Below are 27,295 nucleotides of genomic sequence, written 5' to 3'. Positions count from 1 at the left end.
CCTCCCTCCCTCCCTCCCTCTCTCTCTCTCTCTCTCTCTCCATTCATTCAATATTGATTCCGAGGAGCAAGGATTTTGAGGAGCTGCGCGAAGGGTAAAGGTGAGACTTCCAGGTCCCAGGAGGAAGGCGAGAAGCAGGGCTGGGGATGGGGCAGGGTGAGAAAGAGAAAGGGTTTTTGCAGCCATGCATTGGGAGAAGAAAGCAGGAGTCACGTAAGGCCTTGGGTTAACTAAGGCCTGCAGTCTCAGCCTCAGGCAGGGCTGAGTCGGTTGGCTGGTATTAGCTGATAAGATTTGGGCTGGAGATTCTTTGCCCAGTAACTGTGTTCTCTGACAAGTTCTAAAATAATAAAGCTGTCAGAAGTGTTTTTCATCCTCAGGCAAAGGCAGGGTGGTAGCTGTCCTCTTGGCAAAGCTAGGTGGGGAACAAAGAGAAGCGAGAGGGAGCTTCTCCTGGTTTTTCTGGGTTGGGGGATGGTTGCATTCCATCCGGGAAGGAGGAAGCATGTTTTTAAAATTACACACAACATGAGTGCTAGGATTAAAGGTGAGCACCACCACACCTGGCATTATTTTGAATTTGTGGATATTGTAGATTTTTCTTATTATAGCGTTCCCCAGCAGCTGGAGAATTGGCTTAGCGGTCAAGAGCACTGACTGGTTCCTCTTCCAGGGAATAGGGGTTCAGTTTCCAACATACAAATAGCAGCTCACAACTGCCGATAACTCTGACTTCAGAGAATCCGATACCCACTTCTGCCTTCCATGGGCAGTGTTCATTCATGTGTTGTTACGCCCAGTTCTCAGGAATCCCAGAAGAACACCAGGAATTGCGAGTCCAATGTAAGAACAAAGAGTTTTTATTACACTAGTCTGACTTGGATTGCAAGCCTTTCCCACTCTGCAGGTTAGGAATGCCATGCTGGCATCCAGGGATTTGGATTTGATAAGGGAGTGCAATCCTTCAAACCTGATCAAATTTGTTCAGAAAGCAAGGCAGAATGGTGCAGCTGGAAAGGGACCTTCCTGACCTTGGAAAAGTAACTCACTGTGCTATACAAGAAGCTAGTTTATTTTTACAAACTGGTCACAGCTGTCTGGGAACGCTAATTGCCCCTCTCCAATAGTCCAAGAGTGGGCTTTTTATCATCTCAAGGATATTGGTCACTGCTTCCTTCAAGGGCAGGAGCCATCTGCATCTGGTTATCAATGAAAGGGAGTGTGAGTCTCGGTGCCACGGAAGCTAGGTATGCTGCTTTTCATCTGTTCCCAAGGGTGGCATCTGCCCCACCCCCTGGGGGGCCGTCAGGGGCAAGGGAGTGCTACCATGAAAGGGGAATTGCAATATTCTGTCACCAGGCTGGGCCCTCTTTGCCCTCTCCAAAGGTCAGAGGCATCTATGAAGGGGGAAGGAAGGAGCACTAACTTCTCTAGCCCCCATGCAGAGGTAGGAAGTGCAGAAGCAGGCTTCTCGTGTCTCTTCAGTGTACAGACATACAGACAAAATACCTATATACATTAAAAACAAAAAACAAAACCACAGGTCACAGAATTTGCAGAATTTTATTTAAATATAAACTCTATGATACTCTTCTATGATTTAAACTATTTTAAGGATTTTAGATTCCTTATTGTTATGTTTACATTATGTATAATGTTGTGATTTGTAAGTAGAGAATATAAGACAAATGGTATGCCACATTATTTAAATTGGTGTTTTTCTTCCCAATATGAGTTTTATGATGTTCTCCAGGAGTGAAGCACTTAGCACTTATAAAAAGATTTGTCACATGCCTTACATCTGTAAGGCCTCTCTCTTTTCAGTATGAACACTTTGATATCTTTTAAAATATGAGTGATTGGTTAATGATTTGTCACAGTCCATATACTTGTTTCTTTCCAGTCTAGATCCTATAATGTATTTTAAGATGTGACAGTTCAATATAGTACTTACCACATTCTATGAATTTGTATAATTTCTATGAAGAATGCATTTTCTGATGCCTTCTAAATGACGAATGGTAGGTATAGGATCTGTCACAGTCATTGCACTTGTAAAGCTTCTCCCCAGTATGTCCCTTGTCATCATGAATTTTCTGATGTCTTTTAAGGGTTGATAACTGAGGAAAAGACTTTCCACATTTTCTGCATTTGTAAGGTTTCTCCCCAGTATGGAACTTTTTATGTGTTTTAAGAGATGCACACCAGGTGAAGGATTTGTCACAAATGTTGCACTTGTAGAGCTTCTTTCCCGTGTGAATTCTCTGATGTTTTATAAGAGTTGACTTCTCAGTAAAGGATTTGTCACATTCCTTACATTTATAAGGCTTCTCTCCACTATGCAAATTCTGATGGCTTTTAAGGGATGACCAGTAATGAAATGACTTTCCACATTCTTCGCATTTATAAGGTTTCTCCCCAGTATGAAGTCTTTGATGTGTTTTAAGATTTGTACATTGGTTAAAGGATTTGCCACAAATGTTGCACTTGTAGGGTTTCTCTCCAGTATGAATTATCTGATGTGTTCTAAGACTTGACTTCAGAGTAAAGGATTTGTCACATTCCTTACATTTATAAGGCTTCTCTCCAGGATGCAAATTCTGATGTATTTTAAGGGATGACATGTAAGGAAATGCCTTTCCACATTCCTTGCACTTGTAAGGTTTCTCCCCAGTATGAAGTGTTTGATGTGTTTTAAGATTTGTACAACTGTTAAAGGATTTGCCACAAATGTTGCACGTATAGGGTTTCTTTCCAGTATGAATTCTTTTATGCGTTGTAAGTGTTGACTTCTCAGTAAAAGATTTGTCACATTCCTCACATTTGTAAGGTTTCTTTCCAGTATGCAAATTCAGATGTTTTTTAAGGGATGAGGACTGAGTAAATGCCTTTCCACATTCCTTGCACTTGTAAGGTTTTTCTCCTGTATGAAGTCTTTGGTGTGTTTTAAGATTTGCACATTGTCTAAAGGATCTGTCACAAACATTGCACGTGTAGGGTTTCTCTCCAGTATGATTTCTCTGATGTTTTATAAGAGTTGACTTTATAGTAAAGGATTTGTCACATTCCTTACATTTGTATGGCTTCGCTCCAGGATGCAAATTCTGATGGACTTTAAGGGATGACAAGTAAGGAAATGACATTCCACATTCTCTGCATTTGTAAGGTTTCTCCCCAGTATGAAGTCTTTGATGTGTTTTAAGAGTTGTGCTCTGGGAAAAAGATTTGTCACAAAGGTTGCACTTGTAGGGTTTCTCTCCAGTATGAATTCTCTGGTGTACAGTGAGGTTTGAGGAAGTACTGAAGCATTTCCCACATTTCCCACACTGGTGTGGTTTTTCTCCAATGTAGTTTATTTGTTGCATGAGTCTGTGTGTAGAGCTGAAATGGTCATCATATTCTTCTTGTCTGTGCTTTTTCTTTGCAGTGTAGAGTCTCTGATTTTGATTAATGTTGGAATGCAAACTGAAAGTTTTCTCACAGTGTTTAGATTCACACGGTTCTTCTCCAGTGTGCATGCTTCTGTGTCTATCTGCGTTTGACGAGTCATTAGACACATCCCTGTCATTACAGCATCTGTAGTTTTTAGAGGTTTCTATAGTTATACTAGTTTTATAAAGTGTACATTTGAAGTGTTCATGAAGAATTTTGCCAAGCTCATTATACTGACAAGACTCTTTTTCTGTATTCACATGTTGCTCAACAGTATCACGTATGCAATAGTTCTCTGGAAAATGATATAATTCAGATTAATAGGAATTGTTCCAAAATTACATATTTAATGAATGACTGTCTGGCAACAATCTCTCTTAAGGTAAGTCAAACATCAGTCATTCAGAATAAAACTCTCAATCCTCTTATTTCACTATAATTAAATGGATTCTTACAAAACCCATGACAGCCTGCCTGGAAGATGGCCCATATAATTGAGGCATCAGTAATTAGCTTTGGGATGTCGCTCACTAAATGGTTATATGTAAAATCCATGTTTGTATATTTAAATTTTTTTCAAATGGGGATGATGAAAAGTTTAATTCAATTCCATGTTTATAGCACTTGCACTTATTAATTTAAAAAATACTACTGTTTAGAAGACACAATTCCTTCTAAGATTAAATGTTACTTAAAAGCATGAAGGTTAGCCGGGCATGGTGGCGCACACCTTTAATCCCAGCACTTGGAAGGCAGAGGCAGGCGGATTTCTGAGTTTGAGACCAGCCTGGTCTACAAAGTGAGTTCCAGGACAGCCAGGGCTATACAGAGAAACCCTGTCTCGAAAAACCAAAAAAGAAAAAAAAAAGCATGAAGGTTTTTTCTCCTAAAATAAGTATGAGATCTTTAAAATAATGGACAGAAAACAAGAATTCTCCCAGATAGCTAAGGCTCTAGACCATTTGAGACAGGAATTATTTCAAACAAAAACAAAACAAAAAACTGTAGAGGGTCAGGTAGCTGTAGTGTCCAGTACAGTAGTGTAGTGTCCAGTCAACACAAGAGAAAGCCAGATGGACAGCATAAGGTCACAATCAACAAGTGCCAGAACAATATGGTACCACTAGATCCCAGCTATCCTTGGACTCCTAGTGGAGGGAAGGGTATACCAACCCCTGACACTATTAATGATACTTTGTTATGCTTGCAGACATCAGACTAGAATAACTGTCCTCTTGAGAGGTTCCACTCAGCAACTGACTGAAATAGCTACAGAGACCCATTAGCAATCATTAGATTGAGCTTGGGAAGGCTTGTGGAAGAGTTGTGGGGAAGGATTGAAGAACCTGAAGTGGATAGGGACTCCTCAGTAAGAGTCAGATAACCTGAACCCTTGGGGGGCTCCCAGAGACTGAACATAGTCAAAGTGCATACAAGGACTGGACATAGGTCTCTAGTACACATGTAATATGTGTGAAGCTTGGCCTTTATGCATGTCCTCCAACAACTGGAGCACGGGCTTACAATACTCCGACTCTGTTACCGGCCTGTTGATCCTGCTCCCCTAACTGGGCTGTCTTGACAGGCCTCAGTAGGAGAGGATTTACCTAGCTCTGCAGTAACTTGAGGTCCCAGAATTCGTTTTGCAATAACAATAGCAGGTATCTCTTAAGTTTTTGCCAAAACAATTTATATGCATAAGGGTTTTCTACAAGACAACAATTGTTGCTTAGACATATCCAATAATTTGGACAAAGACTGTGAAGATCTAAAGATCCTTGCTTTTCCAGTCCCTGCCGAGAGAAAGAGGCTTCCTGTGCAAATGCCCTCCTGGGTACAGAGGTCTAACCTATGAAACTGCCACTAATTTCTATGGAGGGAACACTTCCCAACATGGAGGCACCTGCCATAAAGACCCTGAGCACAGTGTCTGTATCTGTGTGGCTGGATATGCTGGAAGGTTCTGTGAGACAGTGTTTCCAGTTCCTATGATAATGGAGCAGTGTGCCAGGATCAAATCAATGGCTACTCCTGGTTCAATGTGCCTGGATACTAAGGCAGGCATTGTGACTTGGAAGTGGATGAATGTGTTGCTGAATCCTGCATAAATGAGTAAAATGCTTCAATGAGACAGAAAGATATGTGTGTGTCTGTACTCAAGAGTGAACTGTGTGTTGGAAATTGATGACTGTGGATCCCCAACATGTCTACATGGTCCCACATATCAGGATGTTCTTGGAGCTCACTTCTGTGACTATAAACCTGGATTCCTTGGAGACCTCTGTGAATTCAACTTTGATGAATATGCCAGTCAGTCATGTGTCCATGGAGATCTGTGTGTTCATAGAGGAAACAACTACAACTATAATTGCATGGGGAGTGGATTCACAGGGCCACATTGTTAGACTTTGATGCCTCTTTTTTTTGGTCAAAGCCTTGTCACAATGACAGAACATGTGAAGACACTGTTGGCAACTATACTTGTCACTGCTGGCCTGGATAAATAGGTACCCTGTACAAGACAAACATAAATAAAGGCCATAGCAACTCCTGACAATTTTGGGGAGCACATGCTGAGCTGTCCTCAGAGGATTAATAGGGACACATTGCAGGCCTGCTTTCTTCCTTCAACTACCTTGGAGCCTCAGGCTATGTTTGAATCTGTCATCCTGGATTCACAGACTGGAGCCTAGCATAACTGTCATATGAGAGGCTCCTCCCAGCAGCTGACCAGAAGAGATGCAGAGACACATGGTCAAACATTAGACCGAGCTTGGGAAATTTTGTCAAAGTGTTGGGGAAAGGATTGAGGATTCTGGAGATTATAGGGACTCCTCAATAAGACTAATAGAGGACCCTTAGGAGCTTCCAGAGACTAAATCATCAATCAAAGAGCACACAGGGCTGGACCTACCCCCTCTTCTACACACATGTAGCAGATGTGCAGCTTTTTCTTCATATGGTTCCCCCAACAACTGGAGCAAGGACTTAGCCTAACTCTATTGTTTACGTGGATCTTGTTCCTCTAACTCGGCTGTCATGCCTGGCCTTAGTGGAGGAGGATATGCCTACTCCTGTAGTGACTTAAAGTGCCTGGGTAGTTTGGTACTCAGTGTGTGTGTGAGACCTCCCTATCTCAGAGGTGAAGAGGAGGGTTGGTGGAGGGAGAAGCCTTGTGAGGGAAGTGCTGTAAAGAGAGGGGGTGCTGAGATTGGAATGAGAGGTGATTAAATAAATTAGTGAAAAAGAGAAAAGATAAAACAAAGGGTGTGTGACACCTATAAATGAAAGATGGAAAGAAAAACACTCAAATACTATAAAAAAGTTATTTTCTACTACCAAACTGTCTTTAATCTCCAATTGTTTCAAGCCAGCTTAACAGAGCTTACAACCCATTAAGTCTGCACATATAAAGAATGAGGTAGGAATTCTACAAGCAAAATGTTCTTACCCACAGAGACCAGGTTGTTGTAATTCTCCAACATCACATTAATGTACAAAGCTCTCTGAGCAGAGTCAAGGCATCCCCACTCCTCTTGGGAAAATTCCACAGCCACATCTTTGAATGCCAACAGACCCTTAAAAAGAAGAGTACAGTTCAACCAAGTGATACCAGGCACAGTGTTTTCCTGGATATAAGGAGACTTAAGGAAATTAGGGATGTAGAGAAGCAAGGACAATACTCAAAAGGTTTCACAGACTCTTTGTAAAAAGGATGACACAGTAGTCTCACAAGCCTATCCACGAAACAAGATGCACATTTAAGGTATGGACATTATCTTAGTTTAGGTTTTACTGCTTTAAAGAGACACCATGACCAAGGCAACTCTTGTTTATAAAGTTAACTGTTTTCCTAGTTCTAGTTCTGTCACACTTTTTTGTTTGTTTGTTTGGTTTTTTGGTGGTGAATCAGCTCGTAAATGTATACTTGATAGTGAAAACATAAAATCACATCTGAGGCTCCAGAGTTTCTGTTCTCAATGACTACTATAACTGCATAAAAGTGTACTCAGTTGTATAGTCTCTGGGTTGGTTACAATATTTGTTTGCAACCTTTTTTTATATAATGCAGGGAAAAAATTTCAGAAGTAGAAAATGAAAGGATTTCAATGATTTCAAATATAACATTTTCCCAGAGAAATAATGGACATGACCACTGACCTGAGACATATTTTCAGGAGAATCTGTCATTTCTTGCTGTTTCTTTTACTTGCATTTGTCTTCAGTAAGGATGAATAGCTGGTTTGCTGCCCTTTCATATAAAGGAGTCAAAAATGGAAAGCAAAACATAATGAATGCTGTTAAAGCACAACATCAAAAACATGAAAAGGCAGAAACATGAAAGCACAGAACTCTATCAGGTGTCCTGTCGAGCTAATGATCTCAAAGTCAGGAGAGCATGAAATGACATTTAAAGCTTGGACAGAAAAGCACCATGGCTGCACCCGGAAAAAAGAATTGATGTGGCCATCAGTACATTTGAAGATAGTCATGAACTGACACAACTCAATTCACTAAAGCAGTAAAGTGCATAATAAATTAGAGGGAAAATGTACACAGGAGAATCAGAGGAATTATGCATGAGAATATTACAAATAATACATTTCATGTGAAGAATAGATAGATTCACAAGAAGTAGGAATAACCATCCTTGCTAAAAAAAGAGTAAATCACTAATTCTCACAGTAAAGAAGAATGCTACCATTAATGCAACCAGGAACAACAACAACAACAACAACAACTATATAGAATAAAAACAGTATAAACAAAAAAAATCTAGCTACTTCAAAAATCAAAATGGAGAATCCTCAATAAATAAACACTCAAGTTAATAAAATCTAGCCCATGGGCAGAAGTTCGACTCCTTGGCATATGTGGGGAAAGTGGACCAGAGGAATTGGTAGGGAATGGTGGATGTAGAGCATGCCCATTCACCGGAAATCTAAAAAATTGAGATTAGAATCTCATCCTGAGACTGGCTGGAGTGGGGCTAACTCCTTGCCTGTTCCTATGCCTGCCTCAGAGCACATAACCCAGAGCCCGGCCACCAACCAGGTAGTCACAACTAGTTAATCACTAGCACAGCACCTGTGCTAGTGAATGACTAGTTGTCATGAATATTTCTCCATGTTAATGACACATCTCAGTACTTTAGATTTCAGCAAATGGCCTTTTTCCATCCTGAATATTGAAACCCTAAAAACTATATAACCCTTAGTTCACAGTGAATAAAGTACTTTTAAACCCACTTCCAATAAAGAAATGCGAACAAGTTAAGATCATGTCCGAGAGCTGCTTCATTAAAGATTGTTGGAGAAGGCCGTCACCTAAAGGAGCTGCATCACTAAGATTCTCAAACCCCCAAACCCCCACTAAGTCCCAAATGGACCTTGATCCTGCTTTTCCTGGCTCTGCTTCACCCGCTTCTGGTCAGGCTGGCCATAACATCTAAAGCCCAAGAGGGAAGAGGCAAACTGCAGACCCCACCCACACCGACTTTGCCCTGCCCTCTCCCAGATGGTGGCCCAGCAGTGGTGTACCAGTGATGACCAGGCAGTTGGTTTCTGGCCAACTGGAGAGGAGAAGTGGAACCAGGTAGCACAGGTATATGCTGAAAGGGTTCAACATCCTACTCCACGTACCCATGTTCATTGCTTCAGATGTGAATTCACAACGTGGAGTAAATACAGTAACCCAAGAAAGAAAAAGACACCACTGTGGCATGTGTGTATGTGTGTGTGTGTGTGTGCGCGCGCGCGCGCGTGTGTGGTAAAGAGGGAATTACAGAGCACAAGATATTTGAAGAAGGAAATGGAAAAACAGAGAAAGGATTTAATTTGGAGAAGCTACAGATATAAACACAGAATAACAGTAAAATAACAGTAAAGATGTTTGAAACAGTTATAAGGAATCACACTTTTATCCATCTAGTAAAAAAGCCATATACACATATATAAAACAGTCAAGAAATTAGACATCACAAAACAAATAACCCAATTGAAAAATGGGATACAGAGCTAAACAGGATTCTCCACAGAAGAATTTCTAATGGTCGAGATGCACTTAAAGAAACATTTAATCATCAGGCAAATGCAAATAAAAATGACCCTGAGATTCCACCTTACACAAATCAGAATGGCATAAAAACATAACCACATGGAATAAAAACCCTATGAACAAAACACATAGCCAGTCTGGAAATCAAAATGGAGAATCCTCAATTAGATAAACAAATCCTCAAGTTAAATAAATCTAGCAATACCACAGAAATACCACATCTTGGCAAATGCTCAACGGGTTCATCTTTCTACTACACAGATATGTCTTCATCCAAGTTCATTGTAGACATAGACATATTCAAATAGCTTCAAAAGGCAAACAACCTAAGAACACTTCAATTGATATGTGTATAGTGAAAATGTGGTACATATACACCATACAATATTATTCTGGTGTAAAGAAAATTGGAGGGCTGGTGAGATGGCTCAGCGGTGAAGAGCACTGACTGCTCTTCTGAAGGTCCTGAGTTCAAATCGCAGCAACCACATGGTGGATTACAACCACCCGTAATGAGATCTGACACCCTCTTCTGGTGTGTCTGAAGTCAGCTACAGTGTTCTTATATATAATAATAATAAATCTTTGGACTGGAGCAAGCAGGGACTGAGTAAGCAAGGCTGACCAGAGTGAACAGAGGTCCTAAAAATTCAATTCCCAGCAACCACATGAAAGCTCACACCATCTGTACAGCTATAGTGTACTCACATACATAAAGTAAATAAATCTTTTAAAAAAATTGGAATCATGAGCTTTACAGGTAAATGGATACACCTAGAAAAGATCATATGAGTGACATAATTCAGTCACAGAAAGACAGATATTGCCATGTTCGCTCTCAAATGAAGTTCTTAGCTCCAAATCTTCAGAAGGGAGTACACCTAAAGTAAATACAGTAACCCAGGAAAGCAAAAACAAAAACAAAAAAACCAAACCAAACAAAAAACCCACTGAGGCAGTGGGGGAGTTATAAAGAGAATAACAGTGAAGAAGTGATTTGAATAAACAAATGAAAAACCATGGAAGGGATTTAATTAGGAAGAAGGGACAGGAAAGATGTTTCATATAGTCATAAGGAAACATCTTTATATATATTGCAAAAAAAGCCAATGATACATATACTTCTGTGTATGCATACACAACTAAAGTGTAAATGAAAACTTGGCATCTGGGCTGATGGTGCTCCTCACAAGAGCCATAATTTTCTAACAAAAACACCAACTCCAGGGATGAAAGTCCTGCTTTAAAGTTGTTGGTCACAGCTGGCCAAGAGACTCCCAAAACATTATAGGCTATGGCTGTTGCCCATGATTGTGAGCTAGGTGAGTCCCTATTATTGAAGAAGCTGTGCACTTTGGACAGAGATTTCAGAGGACATGAGATGGATCTAACCTTAAAGCCTTCTGGGGACTAGCTTTCTTTTTCATGGTACCATAAGGCAACATGCAAGCTTTCAAAGGGGGGAGCCAACCGACAGTCCTACCCAACTCTGACACCTATGAAGCACAACAATAATTTGTACTGAAGCATAATCCTCCATGTGCAAGTATGGCATACATACCTTGGTGGCAACCAACAGTTTCCTACTTAGACTTAGGACCCTCTCAACAACAGGGAAACCATGCGTGGTACTGGGAAAACAGAGTTTCACTAGGGTTAGTGAAGTCAAAGATGTTGGAAAAGAAACTACAACCACTAGTTTACTCAATCACCATAATCTCTTACTATATTCTAAATATTTGTCCTCATTCCAACAGGTAAATGTAGTTGTTACTCCTCACCAAGGAAAGTTCATTTTGCAATCATGAAGATTATTACAGAAAACACACTCTAGTCAAAATGCAGAGTTGAGTATGCTCAGTCCCGACTGATACATAAACAACACAACTCTTGCACTAAGGCTCAGGGATCACTGAGAAAGAGGGGCAGGGATACTGTAAGAGCCAGAGGAATAGGAGTTTTGTTGTGACATTGTGTCTCCTAGAAATTTCAAAAAAGCTACATGCATGAAATCTTACAAACATGGCTGCCTAAACAGGAACTGAATAAGGATATGCTAACATGGAAGGGATCTAGCTCATTAATCTTCAAGCCTAATACTAAGGCTTGAATTTGAACACAAAAGGATTCTGAGAGGTGGAGAAATAGTCTTCCCCAGAGAATAGTACACTGTATGATTTTACCAAGAGTTCATCACTGAACACATACAAAGTATGGATCTCAATACTCCACAACTACAATTCTAGAGTGCAAATGATATATAGTTATTCATGCAAGAAAACATTCATATATATGCATATATAATATGTAAATATAAATAAAAACTCTAAATATTAAATAAAAATTAGGAAAGAGAAAGAAATAGATTAATAGGTAGGTAGATCGATAGATAGATAGATTGATTGATTAATTGATAGATAGAAAGAAACAAACAATCAAAGTGTAATCCCCTTGAATGAATTTACTAGGCAAATGAAAGGTTTCTACAATGACAATATAATTGAATGAAGTGAAGAAAGTCAGTAAAATGAAAAATTGCTGATGGAACTGAGGAAGATGTGAACTAGAACACAGAAATGTTTTACAAAAATTAAAGGGGCACATAATGTTGTGAAATATGTATTATTTCTGAAAGTCTTTGATATTGTCAGTTGAAACTGTGTAAAATCCAAAAATTCCATGGGAGTAGCAAAAATTAAGTGTGAAGAGACACCGTACACAGTAGGTATAGTTCTTTGCTACATATTTATAGTATAATGGATAAAAACATCTATCAAAAATTACAACTATGTATATTTATAGTATAACGAATAAAAACATCTATCAAAAAATTACAAAGGAAGCAAATTATAAAATAATCAATAAGTAACTGAATTGAACACACCGTGCTCAACAGCAGTTGAAATGGCCAATAAAAACCTCTTCATAGTAGGGCATAAGATACTGTACAGAGATTCCAATTCTGCCTAGAAAGTGGCCACACTTAAGACCCTAAACAATAACAAATTCATTTATTTCAGTATATTTGAAATGTAAATGGATAATATTTTTAAAGCAAATAATGTAAACAGAACACAGATCTAAATAAAGAAAATGACTGTAAAATATAAATTTTCTTCAATAATTTGATTTCGTATCCAAAGATATAAGATACTATAAAAGAAGGAACTTCCTTTAAATGTATTGACTATAGACAGCAGTAAAATCTTACTTGGATATTTTATAGAAAGTAATCCTGAAAGTACCAAGGGGCAGCACAGAGCTGGAAAACACTAAGAGGATCATACCTAGAGGTGATCTCACAGTGTATTACAATCACAGCAATGCAAACCACTTGGAATTGTCATAAAAGACAATAGGAGGTATCCTTGGGAAGACAGGATAGACAGAATTTAACTGTCTTTAAGTATAGTTCCTGATTCTTATCAAAACTATTATTTTCAGGAATAGAGAAATTAACACTAAAAGGTAGAGAATGTGCTATAATACCAAAGCCCCCAATCACAAAACAATAAATACACCTAGAGATATTAATTTTCATCATTTTATAATACATTAAAATCACTGAAGTGGAAACCATTTAATACTGATGAATGTAGACTGGAACAGTGATGTGCATGGAATAAAGACAGCATCACTCACATGCATAATCAAATAAAAGTTTATTGCCTCCTAAGATCAGTTCTTATGTAGAATCTTTACAATAGGATAATCCTGAGGAGATTTTTCTCAGTGGAAGTCTCCAAAATTATTTCTAGTGAAACAGAATGTGGCAAAACTGATTTTATGTCCCACTTCCACATTTACCTGAATCCCTTACCATCCCTTCACCAATCCTCCAACATACCTGGATCCTTAGCCACTGTCTCCTGTCTCTCTAATATTCTAGGGCACTTGTTCTGGTACACAGGTGAGCAGATGTGGGTGATCAGTGAGCCATGTACATGAGAACGAGATTCATCAGAAAGCACATGGGTTTCTACCACAGTACTGTGCTCAGTAGATAAAGAGAGGATTTTATAGTGATTCCCCAATACTGAAAATATTAAGAATTCATTTCCATTTAGCATAACTGGAAGCCCACATCCAATCACAACTCAGTTAAAACTGAAGGGAAGAAATGGAACTGAATGATTTCGATGACAGCACTTGTGAGATTCTTAATATAGCATGAACCAAGCAAGACTTTGTCATGCAGGGATCACACAATGCACACTTGAGGATGATGATGATGAATAAGGGAGACAGCAAGCAAAGTATTCTCACGCACAAAAGCCAGATTGCTGTAATTCTGCAATATCCAGTCTCTATATAAAACCTTCTGACTTTTCAGAAGGCATACCACCTCTTCCTGGAAGAAGTTCACAGTCACACCACTGTCAAGTATCAACAACAAAACAAAACAAAACAAAACAACAACCTACAGCTCGAACAGTTGTGTTAGTGCACACTTTTGGATTCTATTATATTTGCAGCCATTGCTTTTATGACTAGTATATAAACGCTCTCCAGGGATGCCAAGTCACCAAGTAAGTCCCTGGGTGTAACAGGGGAGTTAGGATGGATGAATGTAAATTTCAAGAGCTTTGTCCTTTTCACCTAAACAAAGTGAACTGCATTTGAAATATCAACAGATAAATTCAAATATTCTAGGTTATTTTAATAAGAACATTTGGGAAGCTCCAAGTTCGCTTGGCTGTCTTTTCCTGTGCTGCACTGCTGACTCTCCTAGGCTGCAGCCAGGAAACTGCAGCTCCTTTTTTTTTTTTTTTTTTTCACTGGGGCTCTGATCTTTAAAGAAGCTCTTCTAAACCCGCCCACTACAACCCCGGTTCTGGTCACGTGGTGCCCACAAACATAAGAAAGGATGGGGATTTCTTTTCCTTAATTACTTTTGTAGAGTCCACTCAACTTTTCTCTTTTCTGCCTCTCACTGGGCCAGGCAGTATCCCCCCCCCCCCACCCCGGATAAGCACCACCAAGACCCTCGTTTCCCAGCCCCGCAGCTCCTCTGACCTGGGAGGTTCCAGGGCCGCCGGGCTGCGGTTCCCCGGCTGAGCCACAGACTGCTGACTCCAGGATGTTCAACGCATCTGTGGCATAGGGGAGTTTTTGGGCCCCCACAAGACCCCAACCTGTGTCTTCTATACTCAGCTCCGCACCATTCGATCTCACACGATGCAGACCTGCAGCTCCTTCCGGTAATGGGCCCTCGTCATTTGGACTTAGCCTTTTCAGCTCAACTTGTCTGGCCTCATTCACTCAGTGTACTACCTTTTTACTTCACACCCCCTAACCACGCCTACCCTACACACTTCCGCAACCCCCCCAATGGACATCCACCTTCTATTTCCGGGTGAGCGGCCCTGCCGGGCCCTGTGGAAGACAGTCCCTTTCACCGCAGCCCTGGCTGTCTTTCCTTAAGGCAATTTTGCCTTAGGGAGGGTCATATCAGTATCTTAGATTTTGAAAAGATTGAGGGAAGTCAGTGGTCACAGCCCTTTGCTACTAGCCCCGAGCTGAATTCATCCCGCGATGTACTGCTTTCTCCACTAGATGGTGGTCTTGTCAGTACTGATTCAGAAACAAGTTTGTCTTCTGTGACTCATGCTAAAGATGCTGTGAGGTAAAACAGATTTCTGGTGGATCCAGAGATTTTCCTTGTCCCAAATGCAGAAAATAAGTAAGGTATATATAGCTCTAGTCCTAAAAAAGACGTTAAACCAGCTCATCTATAGGTCTAGGAATACCGAGGAAGAAGAGGTGTTAAGAAATAAGGGAAAGAAAAGGAAAGGCCATTCTCTAGACTCCATACGATTGTACCCAGTAACCAAAAACTGTACGTACAAGTACTAGCTTCACACAAGGCCACAGTCAATCTAGGAAAACGAAAAGGCACACTTTTCCCCTCACATATTGGCCAAGTGTTGCAGGATATTTGATCACACTGTGAATCTGGGATTGTGCTATCGTGTAGTTCTGCCCTTAACACACACTAATCCCTCTGGCTGGAATACAAACACACCCTTAGTACACCCCTTTAATCCCAAACAATGAAGGTAAAGTTAGTTTGTGGAAGGAAGCTCCCATGTCTGAAAGAGATGTCTAATTGACATAGTGAAAAATCAGAGAAACATCTGACAAAATAGGATATGCCCAACTCCCATGAGAAGAGGGAGGAAAGAGAAGATATGTAAGGAGCAGTAAGAGAGAAAGGAGGCAGTTTTTATCAGGAGAGTTTTACAGAGACAGGTTGAAGAGAGAACAAGCTACACACAGGTGAAGACAGAACAAGCCAGAGAGTGAGAAAGAGCCAGAAGATCAGAACATATTCCCAAAATTAGTGTGAAGCCAAGCAGAGGCAGTCAGTGGAGGCCAAGAAAGAGAGAAAGCTAGATTGAATCAGTGAGCTTGGAGAAGAGCTTGAGCCAGAACAGCTGAGAAGAACCAGCCAGCAAGAGATTAGAAAAAAAAAAACAAAAAACAAAAAATCAAAACTAAAAATGGGTGAGATTATTCAGCAGCAAATCTCAGAAGCTGAATATATTCTAGGCCTAGCTTGGATTGTACAGAGGCTAGAAGCATCCAGGTCTAGGCCTACCTAGGTTAGTAGATGAAAGTAGTAAGCATCGGAGAGACCAATCACTTTGGTGAAGGAAAAATACATTCACAGGTATGTGTAGGTTCTAGGATTAGACTTGCTGCACATCAGGCTCCAGGACATAGCTCCAAAACCACAGTCACACAAATGGCTCTGGTTCATCTCAGTGAGTCCCAGGCAATATGACTAGAGATGAGCACAACAGAGAATTGTTCGGATTGTGGACTAGAATAGCAGAGTGGCAGATGAGAGTGAGCAGCACTTCACACACACACAGACACAGACACACAGACACATGCACGAACACTGTGTGTTCGTGTTTGTGTGGGTATGTCTGCATGTGTGAAATAGCTAATAATTACAAACATTAAATGACCACATCAGTCTGTAATTTCTTTTTAGTTGTATCATATCTGGTTTTATATCAGATAACACTGTCAAGAAGTCTTCCTTGGTTGTGTCAAGAAGTACTTTAAATAGCTTTGTGGATAGATCTTCTTTGAAGTTTTGTTAGACTCCTGTCAATCTGCTCTTCTGGTCATCTTATGTGGTGGTGGTGGTGGGAGGATTTTTGTTACAGTTTCAGTCTCATTGCTTATTGTTCTGTTTCCAAATAAGTGGAATAGTAGAAATAAGATCCACTTCTTAAGGCAATCCAGTGACTATCCCACCTGGGGTCCATCCCATATACAGTTACCAAACCCAGACACCATTGTGGATGCCAAAAAATGCTTGATGACAAGAGCCTGATATTGCTGTCTCCTGAGAGGCTCTGCCAGTGTCTGACACATACAGAAGTGAATGCTCACGGCCATCCATTGAACTGAGCACAGGGTCCCCAATGGAGGAGCTAGAGAAAGGACCCAAGGAGCTTAAGGGGTTGGCAGCCCCATAGGAGGAACAACAATATGAACTAACCAGTAACCCCAGAGCTCCAAGGGACTAAACCACCAGCCAAAGAGTACACATGGAAGAACTCATGGCTTAAGCCACATATGTAGCAGAGGATGGCCTTGTGGGACATCAGTGGGAGAAGAGGCCCTTAGTCCTGTGAAGGCTCTATGCCCCAGTGTAGGGGAATGCCAAGACAGGGAAGTGGGAGTGGGTGGGTTAGTGAGCAGGGGGAGGGGGATGGGGTGAGGGTTTTGGAGGGAAAATGAGGAAAGGGGATAATATTTGAAATATAAGTAAAGAAAATATCTAATAAAAAAGATCCACTTCATTACTCATGCCTATCAGTTAGGTTGCACAGTTACCTTGAGTAGTTGTCAAGACACGATAAGAAAAAGTTATGTATAGCTGGTCATGTTAGCTTTCAAACCTAGCACTCAGGAGGCAGAAATAAGGGGAACTCTAGGTCAAGGTCATCCTGGTCTTCATAGTGAGTTCAGACAGGTGGCTATATACAGAAAGAGTCTGTCCTAAAAGAAAGCAAATTCCTTCTTTTATGATACCAGAGGCACATTCAAACTGGGGAAGCCAATCAACAGAGGTATGATGCCTATGAACCACATCAAAGATCACCATGGTACCATAGCAAGATAACTCTAAGGGTGCAGTAGTGGCAAGCACACCTTGGTGGTAACCAACAGTTCTCTAATTGGTCTTAAGACACTGTTAAGAAAAGAAAAAAATCCAAGGCTGGTCCTGGAAACCTCACTACCTACTCATTGCTGTTGAAGTCATGAATCTTGGAGGAGAACCTAAAACCACTTTACTAAACCTTCATAATGCCTCACCAAAATCTAAACATTTTTTTCCTTGTATCCACTAATAAGTATAGTCTTTACTCCTCATCATGAAACTTCTGTTTACAATAGACAGAGACCACTACCAAAAACTCACAACTAATCAAAATGCAGAGTTACTGAGGCCTTGCCCAGTGAATAAATCTGCAAAATCCTCCTGCACCTAAGGTCCCAGGAACAGTTTTGAAGAGGGGATAGAAATATCAGGGAGTTTTCTGTGAGATTGTTTTTCCTAGTAATGCCAGAAGATACAATCATAAAATCTCATCAATGTCAAAATGAGAGCTCAGAAAGAACAGCAATGGACATCCCCATGTGGATGGGGAGACACCCACAAGGGCTCAGCCCTGCTCACAGAACCATGGGCATCTTAGGAATACTGGGAGCAGCAATCTCTCCAAGTGATGGGTATTCTAATTGTTTATCCAATATCAAATGACCCACCTTAATGACATAATACAATTAACATGATATGGACTGAGTAGGTTATTCTTAGGAACATATATGTTATATGCATACACACACATATAGTTTTATATATATATAGTTATATAATGAAATAAATGGCCATGAATTGAAAGAGAGCAGGGATGAGTAGATAGGAGGATTTGGCAGGAGGAACAGAAATGGAGAAATCTAATTATATTATAATGTTAAATTAAAATAGTAAGACAAAACAGAAAATTCACCAAAGCTAAACAAAAAGGAAATAAAGAAGCACCAACAAAAAAAAATCCAATGAAAACCAAAACAAACAAAGGGTTTTATAATAGATTTTTGGGAAAAGAAAGCCAACACTTTAGTAAACTTCCATCTTACTATAGGCAGAATGGTCACCATCATGAGTAGAAATGATAACTAATGTTGATATAAAAATGGGGAAAGGAGGTCATACACTGCTGACAAAGTGGGAACTAGAGAATCAAAATTAGAAACCACTATAAATGTTCTAAAATCAGGAACATATAAAAAATGAAAACTACTGTGTGACCCAATTTTAGCACTGATGTGTGGCGCTATTCATGTGGAAAAGATGACAAACATCTATTTATCACAGATAAGGAACCAAAGAAAATCAAAGTTGTGAAGCAACAAATTCTAACTTGGTGATAGAATGAGGTTTCTGGGTTTTTATTTCGTTTATCAGGATGTTTTCTGTGCATTTATGTCTTTGCACCATGTGTGTGCCTGCAGAGACCAGAAGAGAGAATTGGATGCCTTGGAGTTGAGATTACAGATTGAATGCCCCTGCAAGGCTGCTGGGATTTCACAGTGAGTCTTTTGAAACAGCAGACAGTGCTTTTAACCTCTGATTCATTTCTAAAGCCCAGTGGACTAGTGAGTTTTATTGTGTTGGTTTACAGAGTGATTGAGGGCTTATTGATAGAAGCACAAAGATTCAATAATAGCTGCATAACCTTGTAAGGGTGATGGCTAATGTTTCTGCCTGGGGATCATCTCACAACTTGCAGGTAGCTCACCTGAGGTTAGAAATTTGTCTTTCAAGCCACTTGCTACCTTCTCCAGAAAGCTTATCTTGTCTTGACTTGTCTTGTGTCTGCTCAAGGAAGCTTGAGTGGTGCCTGCTTCATGGTTGAGCTGAATATCTTCTGCCCATTAATCTTGTCTGATAGTGTCAGCAGACTTTATCAATTACATATGCTTGAGGGAGGAGAGCATTAGTAAACTTTGACAGTTTCAGGGACTTCCTAGAACTATTGTCTATTTATGAGCTTTGGGAGATTCTCTGCAGGACTGAATGCATCACCTTCATTATAGAAGTGGTTCTCAACCCTTGTGTCATGATCCTTTGGGGTACTGTATCTCATATCTGCATATCAGATATTATACTATGATTCATAACACTAGTTAAACTAAATTTATGAAGTAATAACAATAGAATTTTGTATTTAGGGATTGCCAGAACGAGAGGAAATTTATTAACGTGTCTCATCATGAGGAAGGTTGAGAACCACTGCCTCCTTTCATCCCTTTATCACTCTTTTAATATTCCGCGTTTTAAGAAGATTCATCCAAGATTTCTTAGAGAAATCTGAAATACAGTAAGTGCTCCTGGGTATGCTATTAACTTCAGTATCTTCTCATCTTGATACTGAGCACTTGTCCATCATGTTCATTGCTGCTTTATTGACAGCACTGAGGAAATTGGAATCACCATAGATGTTCATCAGTGGACACATGAGTAAATTAAAATGTGTATCCGAGCATTCAAACTATTTTGTGTGTTCAAGAAAGGTTACATATAGCTACCATCTCTAATAAATGTCCAATCTCAGAATCAGCCTTTTCAGACCTCAAGGCAGAAACCCATTCTGAAGATGTATCAATAGCAACAACTGAATGTATCTTAATCCTCCATACTCTATAAAATGAAACATATAGTCTATTGTATGAGATTGCTCTAGGGTACCACCAAACATAATCTGTACTCTTAATATATTGCATCTCTATGGGTTGCTATTGTGATTTCTTAAGCCTTTCTGGATCTTTCTCATCTGAAACCATCACTTTTGTTATTCTTGTCTGTTCCAGTTTGTCTGTTCTTTTGAAGGTTCTTTATTCTGACTTAAACAATCATTAAACATCTATCTCATGATCTCCAATCTAGCATTCCATATTTTAGCCCTCTTCTTATCTGTTTTAAACCTCTCTTTAAAAGGATACATAAAATTGTAATCTTTACTAAAGAACAATTACTTAAATGCTGACAAGTGAAACAAATTCATACTGGATCCAGACACATTGTATCATTGCATTTTTCTCCATTTTACAAACAGAATGTGTAGCTGGCTTCTCTCTGGGGCTCAGCTAGCAGGCTGTGGAGAATGTTGGTTCTTGGCTGCATGCCCCCTGGACCCCAATTCAGCCATCTAGGTCTCTCTAGTGAGCCTTCTGAGTGCTCTTGAACCCTGCTGTGCTTGAAGCTACTGTGCCCACAGCCTCTGGTCCACGAGAGAGTGAGGAACTGACTTTGCTTACTAAACTCTGCTGGCTTTACTACAAAGAGACCATTTCTCTTAAAGGAGATATGCTTGTGAAATGCATTCTGCTTCAGGTCCTTGGATCTAACTAGGAATGTGCTGTTTCTGGGGAATGCTTGTTCATGTCTTGCACCCAGAATGTTTTAGGCTCTAAGCCTGACTCTTTCTAAGTTAGGATTTTATTCCTACAGTGGATGCCATCTATAACCATGAGTTTTCCACCTACACCAATGTTCACAGAAATACCAACTGTGAGATCGAATTATTTATGAATAATTGCTTAGGCCATAAATGTGGGTTTGTTCTGCAGTTTCATAACTTTAATAACCCATTTCTTCTATTCTACATGCTGCCATGGGGTTAGTACCTCTCCTCAGGTTCATTCAACCATCTCCATCAGCATTTGGAGTGAACTTTTCCATTGCCTTACACTCTATCCCAGAAATTTGTTTTCTATACCAGAACTTCCACTTCCCTATTTCCTGCCTAAACTCATAGACTGACAGTCTTTTATTAATGGATGAAGTTTCCCTACATTGCACAAAAGATTCCCTGGACAATATATTTTGTTCTTATTATGATTTTTTTTTTTTTTGAGACTGGGTTTATGTAGCCCTGCCTGTCGAGGAACTCAGTTTGTAGATCAGGCTGGACTTGAACTCATAGAAATCTTTCTGTATCCATGTCCTGAGTGCTAGGATTAAAGGTGAGTACGGTAATGCCTGGCATCATTATGAATTTTAAGATATTGAACAAGATGTTTTTATTATAGCTTTTGCCAGGGGCTAGAGAAATGTCTTAGTGGTTAAGAGCACTGGCTACTTTTTCAGAGCACAGTGGTTCAATTTACAACCCATACACAGCAGCTCACAACTCCCTATAACTACAGCTTTAGGGAATTTGATACCTGGCTCCCACAGGCCGTAGGCATACATGTAGTGTACATACATATATACAGCCAAATTACCCATTTACACTAAAACAATAAATAAATAAATAAATAAATCTTTTTATACAGTTACATTTGCAGAAATTTATTTTAATTTAAACTCTATGATACTTTTTAAACATTTAAACCATCTTTTAAGACTTTCACAAATTCCTTATCTTTAGGTTTACACTATGTATAATGTGACAGGTAAGCAAAGAATATCAGATAAATGCTATGTCACATTATTTATAACAGTATTTTTCTTTCCATTATGAACTTTCTGATGTGCTTGAAGAGTTGCTTACTTAGTAAAAGATTCACCACATTCCTTACATTCTTTACATATGCAAGTTACTATCTTTAGTATGAACTCTGCAATGTGTTCTAAGAGTTGAAAGCTGAATAAAGGGTTTGCCACAGTCTTGGCATTTGTAAGGTTTCTCTCCAGTATGAATTTTCTGATGGATTCTAAGATGTGAGCTCCTAGTAAAGGATTTGCCACATTCCTTACAGAAGCGATGTCTTACGTCAGTATGAACTCTCCGATGTTTTCTCAGATTTGAATACTGGGTAAAAGATTTGTCACAGTCTTTGCATTTGTAACCTTTCTCTCCAGAATGAATTTTCTGATGTTCTTTAAGAGTTGAGCACTTAGAAAAAGATTTATCACATCCCTTGCATTCATATGGTTTCTCTCCAGTATGAACTCTGTGATGTCTTCTAAGATGTGAATCCTGGGTAAAGGCTTTGTCACATTCTATAAATTTGTAAGGTTTCTCTCCAGTATGGATTTGTTGATATGTTCTAAGAGTTGAGTTTGTTGTAAAAGATTTGTTACATACCTCACATTTGTAAAGCTTCTCACCAGTATGGATTCTGGAATGTGTTTTAAGATGTGATAATTCAAGAAAGGACTTACTACATTCTTTTCATTTGTGTAACTTTTCTAGAGAATGAATTTTATGATGTCTTCTAAATGACGAATAGTGTCTACAGGTTCTGTTACATTCATTGCATTTGTAAAGCTTTTCTCCATAATGACTTTTGTCAGTATGCATTTTCTGATGGCTTTTAAGGGCTGGGGAAATGGCTTTCCACATTCTTTGCCTTTGTAAGGTTTCTTCCCAGTATGAAGTCTTTGATGTGTTTTAAGACTGGAGCACTGGGTAAAGCATTTGTTACAATAGTTGCACTTGTAGGATTTCTGTCCAGTATGAATTCACTGATGTTTTGGGAGAGTTGACTTCACAGTAAAGGATTTGCCACACTCCACACATCTGTAAGGTTTCTCTCCAGTATGAAGTCTTTGATGCATTTTAAGATGTGTGTATTGGTTAAAAGATTTGTCACAAATGTTACACTTGTAGTTTTTCTTTCCACAATGAATTCTCTGGTGTACAGTGAGGCTTGACACACTACTGAAATATTTCCCACATTCCCAACACTGTCTTGGTTTCTCTACAATGTAGATTATTTGTTTCAAAAGACTGTATGTTGAGCCAAAAATGTCATCATATACTTCTCGTTTGTCTTCTTTATCTGCAGTGTAGTGTCTCTGATCTTGAATAACATTGGACAACAAGTTTATTTTTTAATTTAATTTTATTTTTGTTTGTTTGTTTGTTTGTTTCTTTTTGTTTTTGTTTTTTTTTTTTGTTTGTTTTTTTTGAGACAGGGTTTCTCTGTATAGCCCTGGCTGTCCTGGAACTCACTTTGTAGACCAGGCTGGCCTCGAACTCAGAAATCCACCTGCCTCTGCCTCCCAAGTGTGGACAACAAGTTTAAAGACTTCTCATAGTCGCAAGGTTCTTCTCTAGTGTGCATGTTTATATGTCTATCGGGGTTTGATGAGTTAATAGAGGCATCTTTGTCATTATAGTATCTGTAGTTATAAGTTTTCTGTAGTTTTACATGTTTTATTACATGCACAGTTGGAGGGTTCATGAAGCTTCTCACCAAGTATATTGACAAGATTCTTTTTCAGTCATTACATGTTTATGGACAGTATCAAGTGCGCAGTAGTTCTCTGAAAATGAATACAATTCAGATTAATTGGGTTTATGCCATTTGATAAATTACTGTCTGCCTATGATCTCTCTTAAGATCAGTCAATCAGCACTTATTCAGAATAAAACTCACAAGAGACTACCTTTTAACTATAATTAAACGGATTCTCACAAAACCATTGACAGCCTTCAAGGAAAATGAAGCATATAATTGAGGAATTAGTAACTAGCTTTGAGATGGAGCTCTCTAACTGATTACATATGGAAAACATGTCTCTATGTTTAAATATTTTTCTCAGATAAAGATGATGAAGGGTCTAATCCAATATCATGTTCACAACATTTGTACTTAGTAATGAAAATAAAGAGTACTGTTCAGAAGATACTAGGTGAAAGGTTACCTCAAAGCATGAAAGGGGGTAACTTCCCCCCCCCCAAAAAAAAAAAAAAGAAACAAAAGAAGAAACCAAACCACATTAAGCCTTCAGAAGGAATGGATAGAAAACAAGTATTCTGCCAGGTATACAAGGCTCTAGATCTCTTGAGACTAACTAGTTTAAATAGGAATTGAGAAGTGTTACCTCCTTCCAGCATAGCTAGGTTGGCTCAGATCATCCACCACTGAGGTGGAGCCACCTGCTGTGCTACTTCTCATCCCTCTCCTTTGATATGACACTACCTGCTACCTGCTTGAGGCCAAAATGATTCTCCAAGATCTTCTGGAGTTAACACCAAACTGTGTTACGGGTTCCTACTAAAAGGCTGATCTGACAACTTTAAAGGAACTTTGTGTGACTGGGAATGGGCCTCCCCTCTTCTTTATAAAGTGTGTTTGCCGACATTAAAGTTGAATCTTTTTTAGGAATATTGTCCTGGTTCCATTTCCCTCTCTACCTAGATTCCCTCTTTTCTTTCAGTTTCAAGATGCATCCCAGGCTTGAACCCAGACATGAGAGCCACAGGCCGGCCCCAACAAATTGGCATCCCACGTGGGGCCTGGGAAAGGCAGAGGACACTGGAAGAAGCACTGCTGGTTTGAAGCTCCATGGAAAAAGAAAATAATTAAAATTCGTACCGGAACACTAGAAGCAACAGGCAAAAAGGTTGCCAGGTGTGGTACGGTCTAAGCTGGAACAGCGCACTGGATTCACTTAGGTTCAGCATTGAGTTATCAGGATCTAGGAATGTAACAGGCAGTTAGCTGCAGCTTCCAGACGCTGTTTCTTAGGTGAGAGAGATAAAAGGGTTTGGATTTAATAATCAGACGATTGACCACAGTCAGAAACTGCATCAGGCGGGAGGAAAATGTCACAGAAGCAGAGAGAAATTTTAGAGGCACCCTGCTTTGTTCTCTCTGGGCCCTACAGCAGAAGTTCTCTGCCCTCTTTCTGTTTTTGTCTAAGGTCTTGTCTAATGTCTGGTGCACAGTCTGTTCACGTGTTCAATGCATGTATGTTGGTATCTAGTCTGAATGAATGAATGTTCTGTGTTTTATGTTAGAAAACAAAAGATGGCTGGTATAAGCAAAGCCGAGAGTGGCCACATGCTTTAGCCAGGATCAGGCACACAGCAGGAGGGCTCCTGCTAGAAAAACTGTTCTTTAAAAGAAAAAGGGGAGTCTGCAGCCTCATAGTTTTGGGACTGAAAAAACTGATAGGTGTTTTTTTCCTAAGAAAATTCTCTGCATTCGTGATTATTGCGTTTAGCTAATTACAAAGTGCTGTTTATTTTATAATTATAGCTAGAAAAATTAATATTCTCTGATTGGTCTAAGTGTAGCTGCTTCATTGGGATTTTTACTGGTAATGTGCTCTGCGTTTCTTCACAATTAGCTCATAAGTTATTGGTTATGATTAAATAATTCTTACATTGGTAACAGAGGGTTAGCCTCAAATTGGCAACTCAGGAGTCTTTCAAACACGTGGCATAAGCAGACAAAAAAACCTGGGCCTCCTGAGATACTTCTAGCTGAGATAATATTTAATGTGATTCTTATCCTAGAAAGTAAATTTAAAGATAAGATTTAAAGCAATGTCTCTTTAATGAAGCATTAAAACTTGCACTGTCATGTATTCATAGGTATATATTGGCAGCCAAACTCGTAATATGATAGTAATGCTTCTAATATTGATTCTTAAGGTGATACATTGTTTTAAAATTGGGTTTTGCTTTCCTAAGGTTGTAGTTATAATCTAATATTGCAAAAGAAACTTAGTAGTTCTAAAATCTTTCCTCATTACAGGAGGGCCAAAATGCTTGGGTTGGAAAATTTTTTTCTTATGTTCGAGTTATTGCAAGTTCAGAGCAGCCTCAGCGAAGTTGGCCCGAAATCTCCTTTGTTTCGAAGACTGGGACTAGGGAAGTTCTGAGAACCTCCCCCTCCCTGCCTTCAGGGTAAATTCCCTTTAACTAATAAAACATTGTTGCAGATCTAACCAGATGTTTGAAATAATGCTTTAATTCAGAATTTATAAAAAGTCAATCAGGGCTCTTGCTCCTTCTCCTGCTTGCTGTGTGAGACTGAGTAACTGCTAGATCCTTGGACTTCCACTCACAGCTACTACTGAACCATTGTTGGGAATTGGGCTGCCGAATGTAAGTCATCAATAAATTCTTTTACTATATAGAGACTATCCATAAGTTCTGTGACTCTAGAGAACCCTGACTAATACACAGGCCGAGAAAGAAATTAGGGAAACAACACTCTTCACAATAGTCACAAATAATATAAAATACCTTGGTGTGACTCTAAGTAAGTGAAAGATCTGTATGATAAGAACTTCAAGTCTCTGAATAAAAAAAAATCAAAGAAGATCTCATAAAATGGAAAGATCTCCCATGCTCATAGATTGGCAAGATTAACATAGTCAAAATGGCTATCTTGCAGAAAGCAATCTACAGATTTGATGCAATCTCCATCAAAATTCCAACTCTGTTCTTCACTGAGTTAGAAAGGGCACTAATTGGCAAAGAATGGGATCCTATAACATGGGATGGGGATGTGTGGGAAGACCATGTTGAAGCTGAGAATTTTGAATCTTCAGATNCTCAAGGGTTTGCCCCACCTGAGGAAGTAGTACCCTCAGCCCCACCCCTTGAAATAATGCCTTCCCCACATGAGGAAATTAATTCTGCAGAGTCTGATAAACCAGCAATGACTTGGAGATGCCTGATATTCCGTGGCTTAGTGTTGATGAAGGGATTTTAAGACTTAGGGAAATTGCAATGCTGGAGTGGATATATTGTGTAAAGCCTAATCATCCACAGTGGGATAGTCCAGAAGATATGCCCTTCACCAACTCTATAAGACGCAAATTGGTGAGAGGCGCACCAGCACATTTGAAGGGTTTTGTTCTTTCCCTTTTCCTTGTGCCAGATCTTAACATTGGAGATGCTTCTGCTCAATTAGATGAATTAAATTCACTGGGTTTAGTTGGATTCTGAGGTAACAAGGGCCAGGTGGCAGAATTGAATCGCCGGAGACAAGGTGATCCTAGTTATTATAATGGACAGCGTAG

General features: G+C 39.5%; 1 protein-coding gene and 1 pseudogene across 2 annotated transcripts; both read right to left on the bottom strand.

The window, feature by feature from the left end:
* Positions 1–1,585: 1,585 nt before the first annotated feature.
* LOC110312626 (zinc finger protein 726-like) lies at positions 1,586–14,784 on the bottom strand. Of its 2 annotated transcripts, XM_021186382.2 has the most exons (4): positions 14,506–14,784; positions 7,594–7,684; positions 6,884–7,010; positions 1,586–3,727 (listed from the first exon to the last, which is right to left on the bottom strand). In XM_021186382.2, exons 2-4 carry the CDS (start codon positions 7,621–7,623, stop codon positions 1,980–1,982), a joined length of 1,905 nt encoding a protein of 634 aa, XP_021042041.1. In that variant the 5' UTR covers positions 7,624–7,684; positions 14,506–14,784; the 3' UTR covers positions 1,586–1,979. The 2 variants fall into 2 exon arrangements, with proteins under 2 accessions (XP_021042041.1, XP_029326974.1); XM_029471114.1 differs by lacking the exons at positions 7,594–7,684; positions 14,506–14,784 and having other exon boundaries at positions 1,586–3,576; positions 6,884–6,951.
* A 7,325-nt stretch (positions 14,785–22,109) lies between these two features.
* The window catches only part of LOC110283953, a 33,661-nt pseudogene continuing 28,475 nt past the window's right edge, over positions 22,110–27,295 (bottom strand).

Source organism: Mus caroli, chromosome 17 (assembly GCF_900094665.2).
Source record: "Mus caroli chromosome 17, CAROLI_EIJ_v1.1, whole genome shotgun sequence".
NCBI lineage: Eukaryota > Metazoa > Chordata > Mammalia > Rodentia > Muridae > Mus > Mus caroli.
The sequence above is the reverse complement of the archived record's forward strand: the minus strand, read 5'-3'. Positions and strand labels throughout refer to the sequence as shown.

What these genes read in the sequence shown, in the direction of transcription:
- LOC110312626 (XM_021186382.2), bottom strand. Translation starts at nt 7,623, where the DNA reads ATGACAGATTCTCCTGAAAATATGTCTCAG. An exon ending in CTCCTGAAAATATGTCTCAG is followed by an intron (nt 7,011 to 7,593) that starts GTCAGTGGTCAT and finishes CTTCTTTTTAAG; the next exon opens with GGTCTGTTGGCATTCAAAGA. An exon ending in CAACAACCTGGTCTCTGTGG is followed by an intron (nt 3,728 to 6,883) that starts GTAAGAACATTT and finishes ATCATTTTCCAG; the next exon opens with AGAACTATTGCATACGTGAT.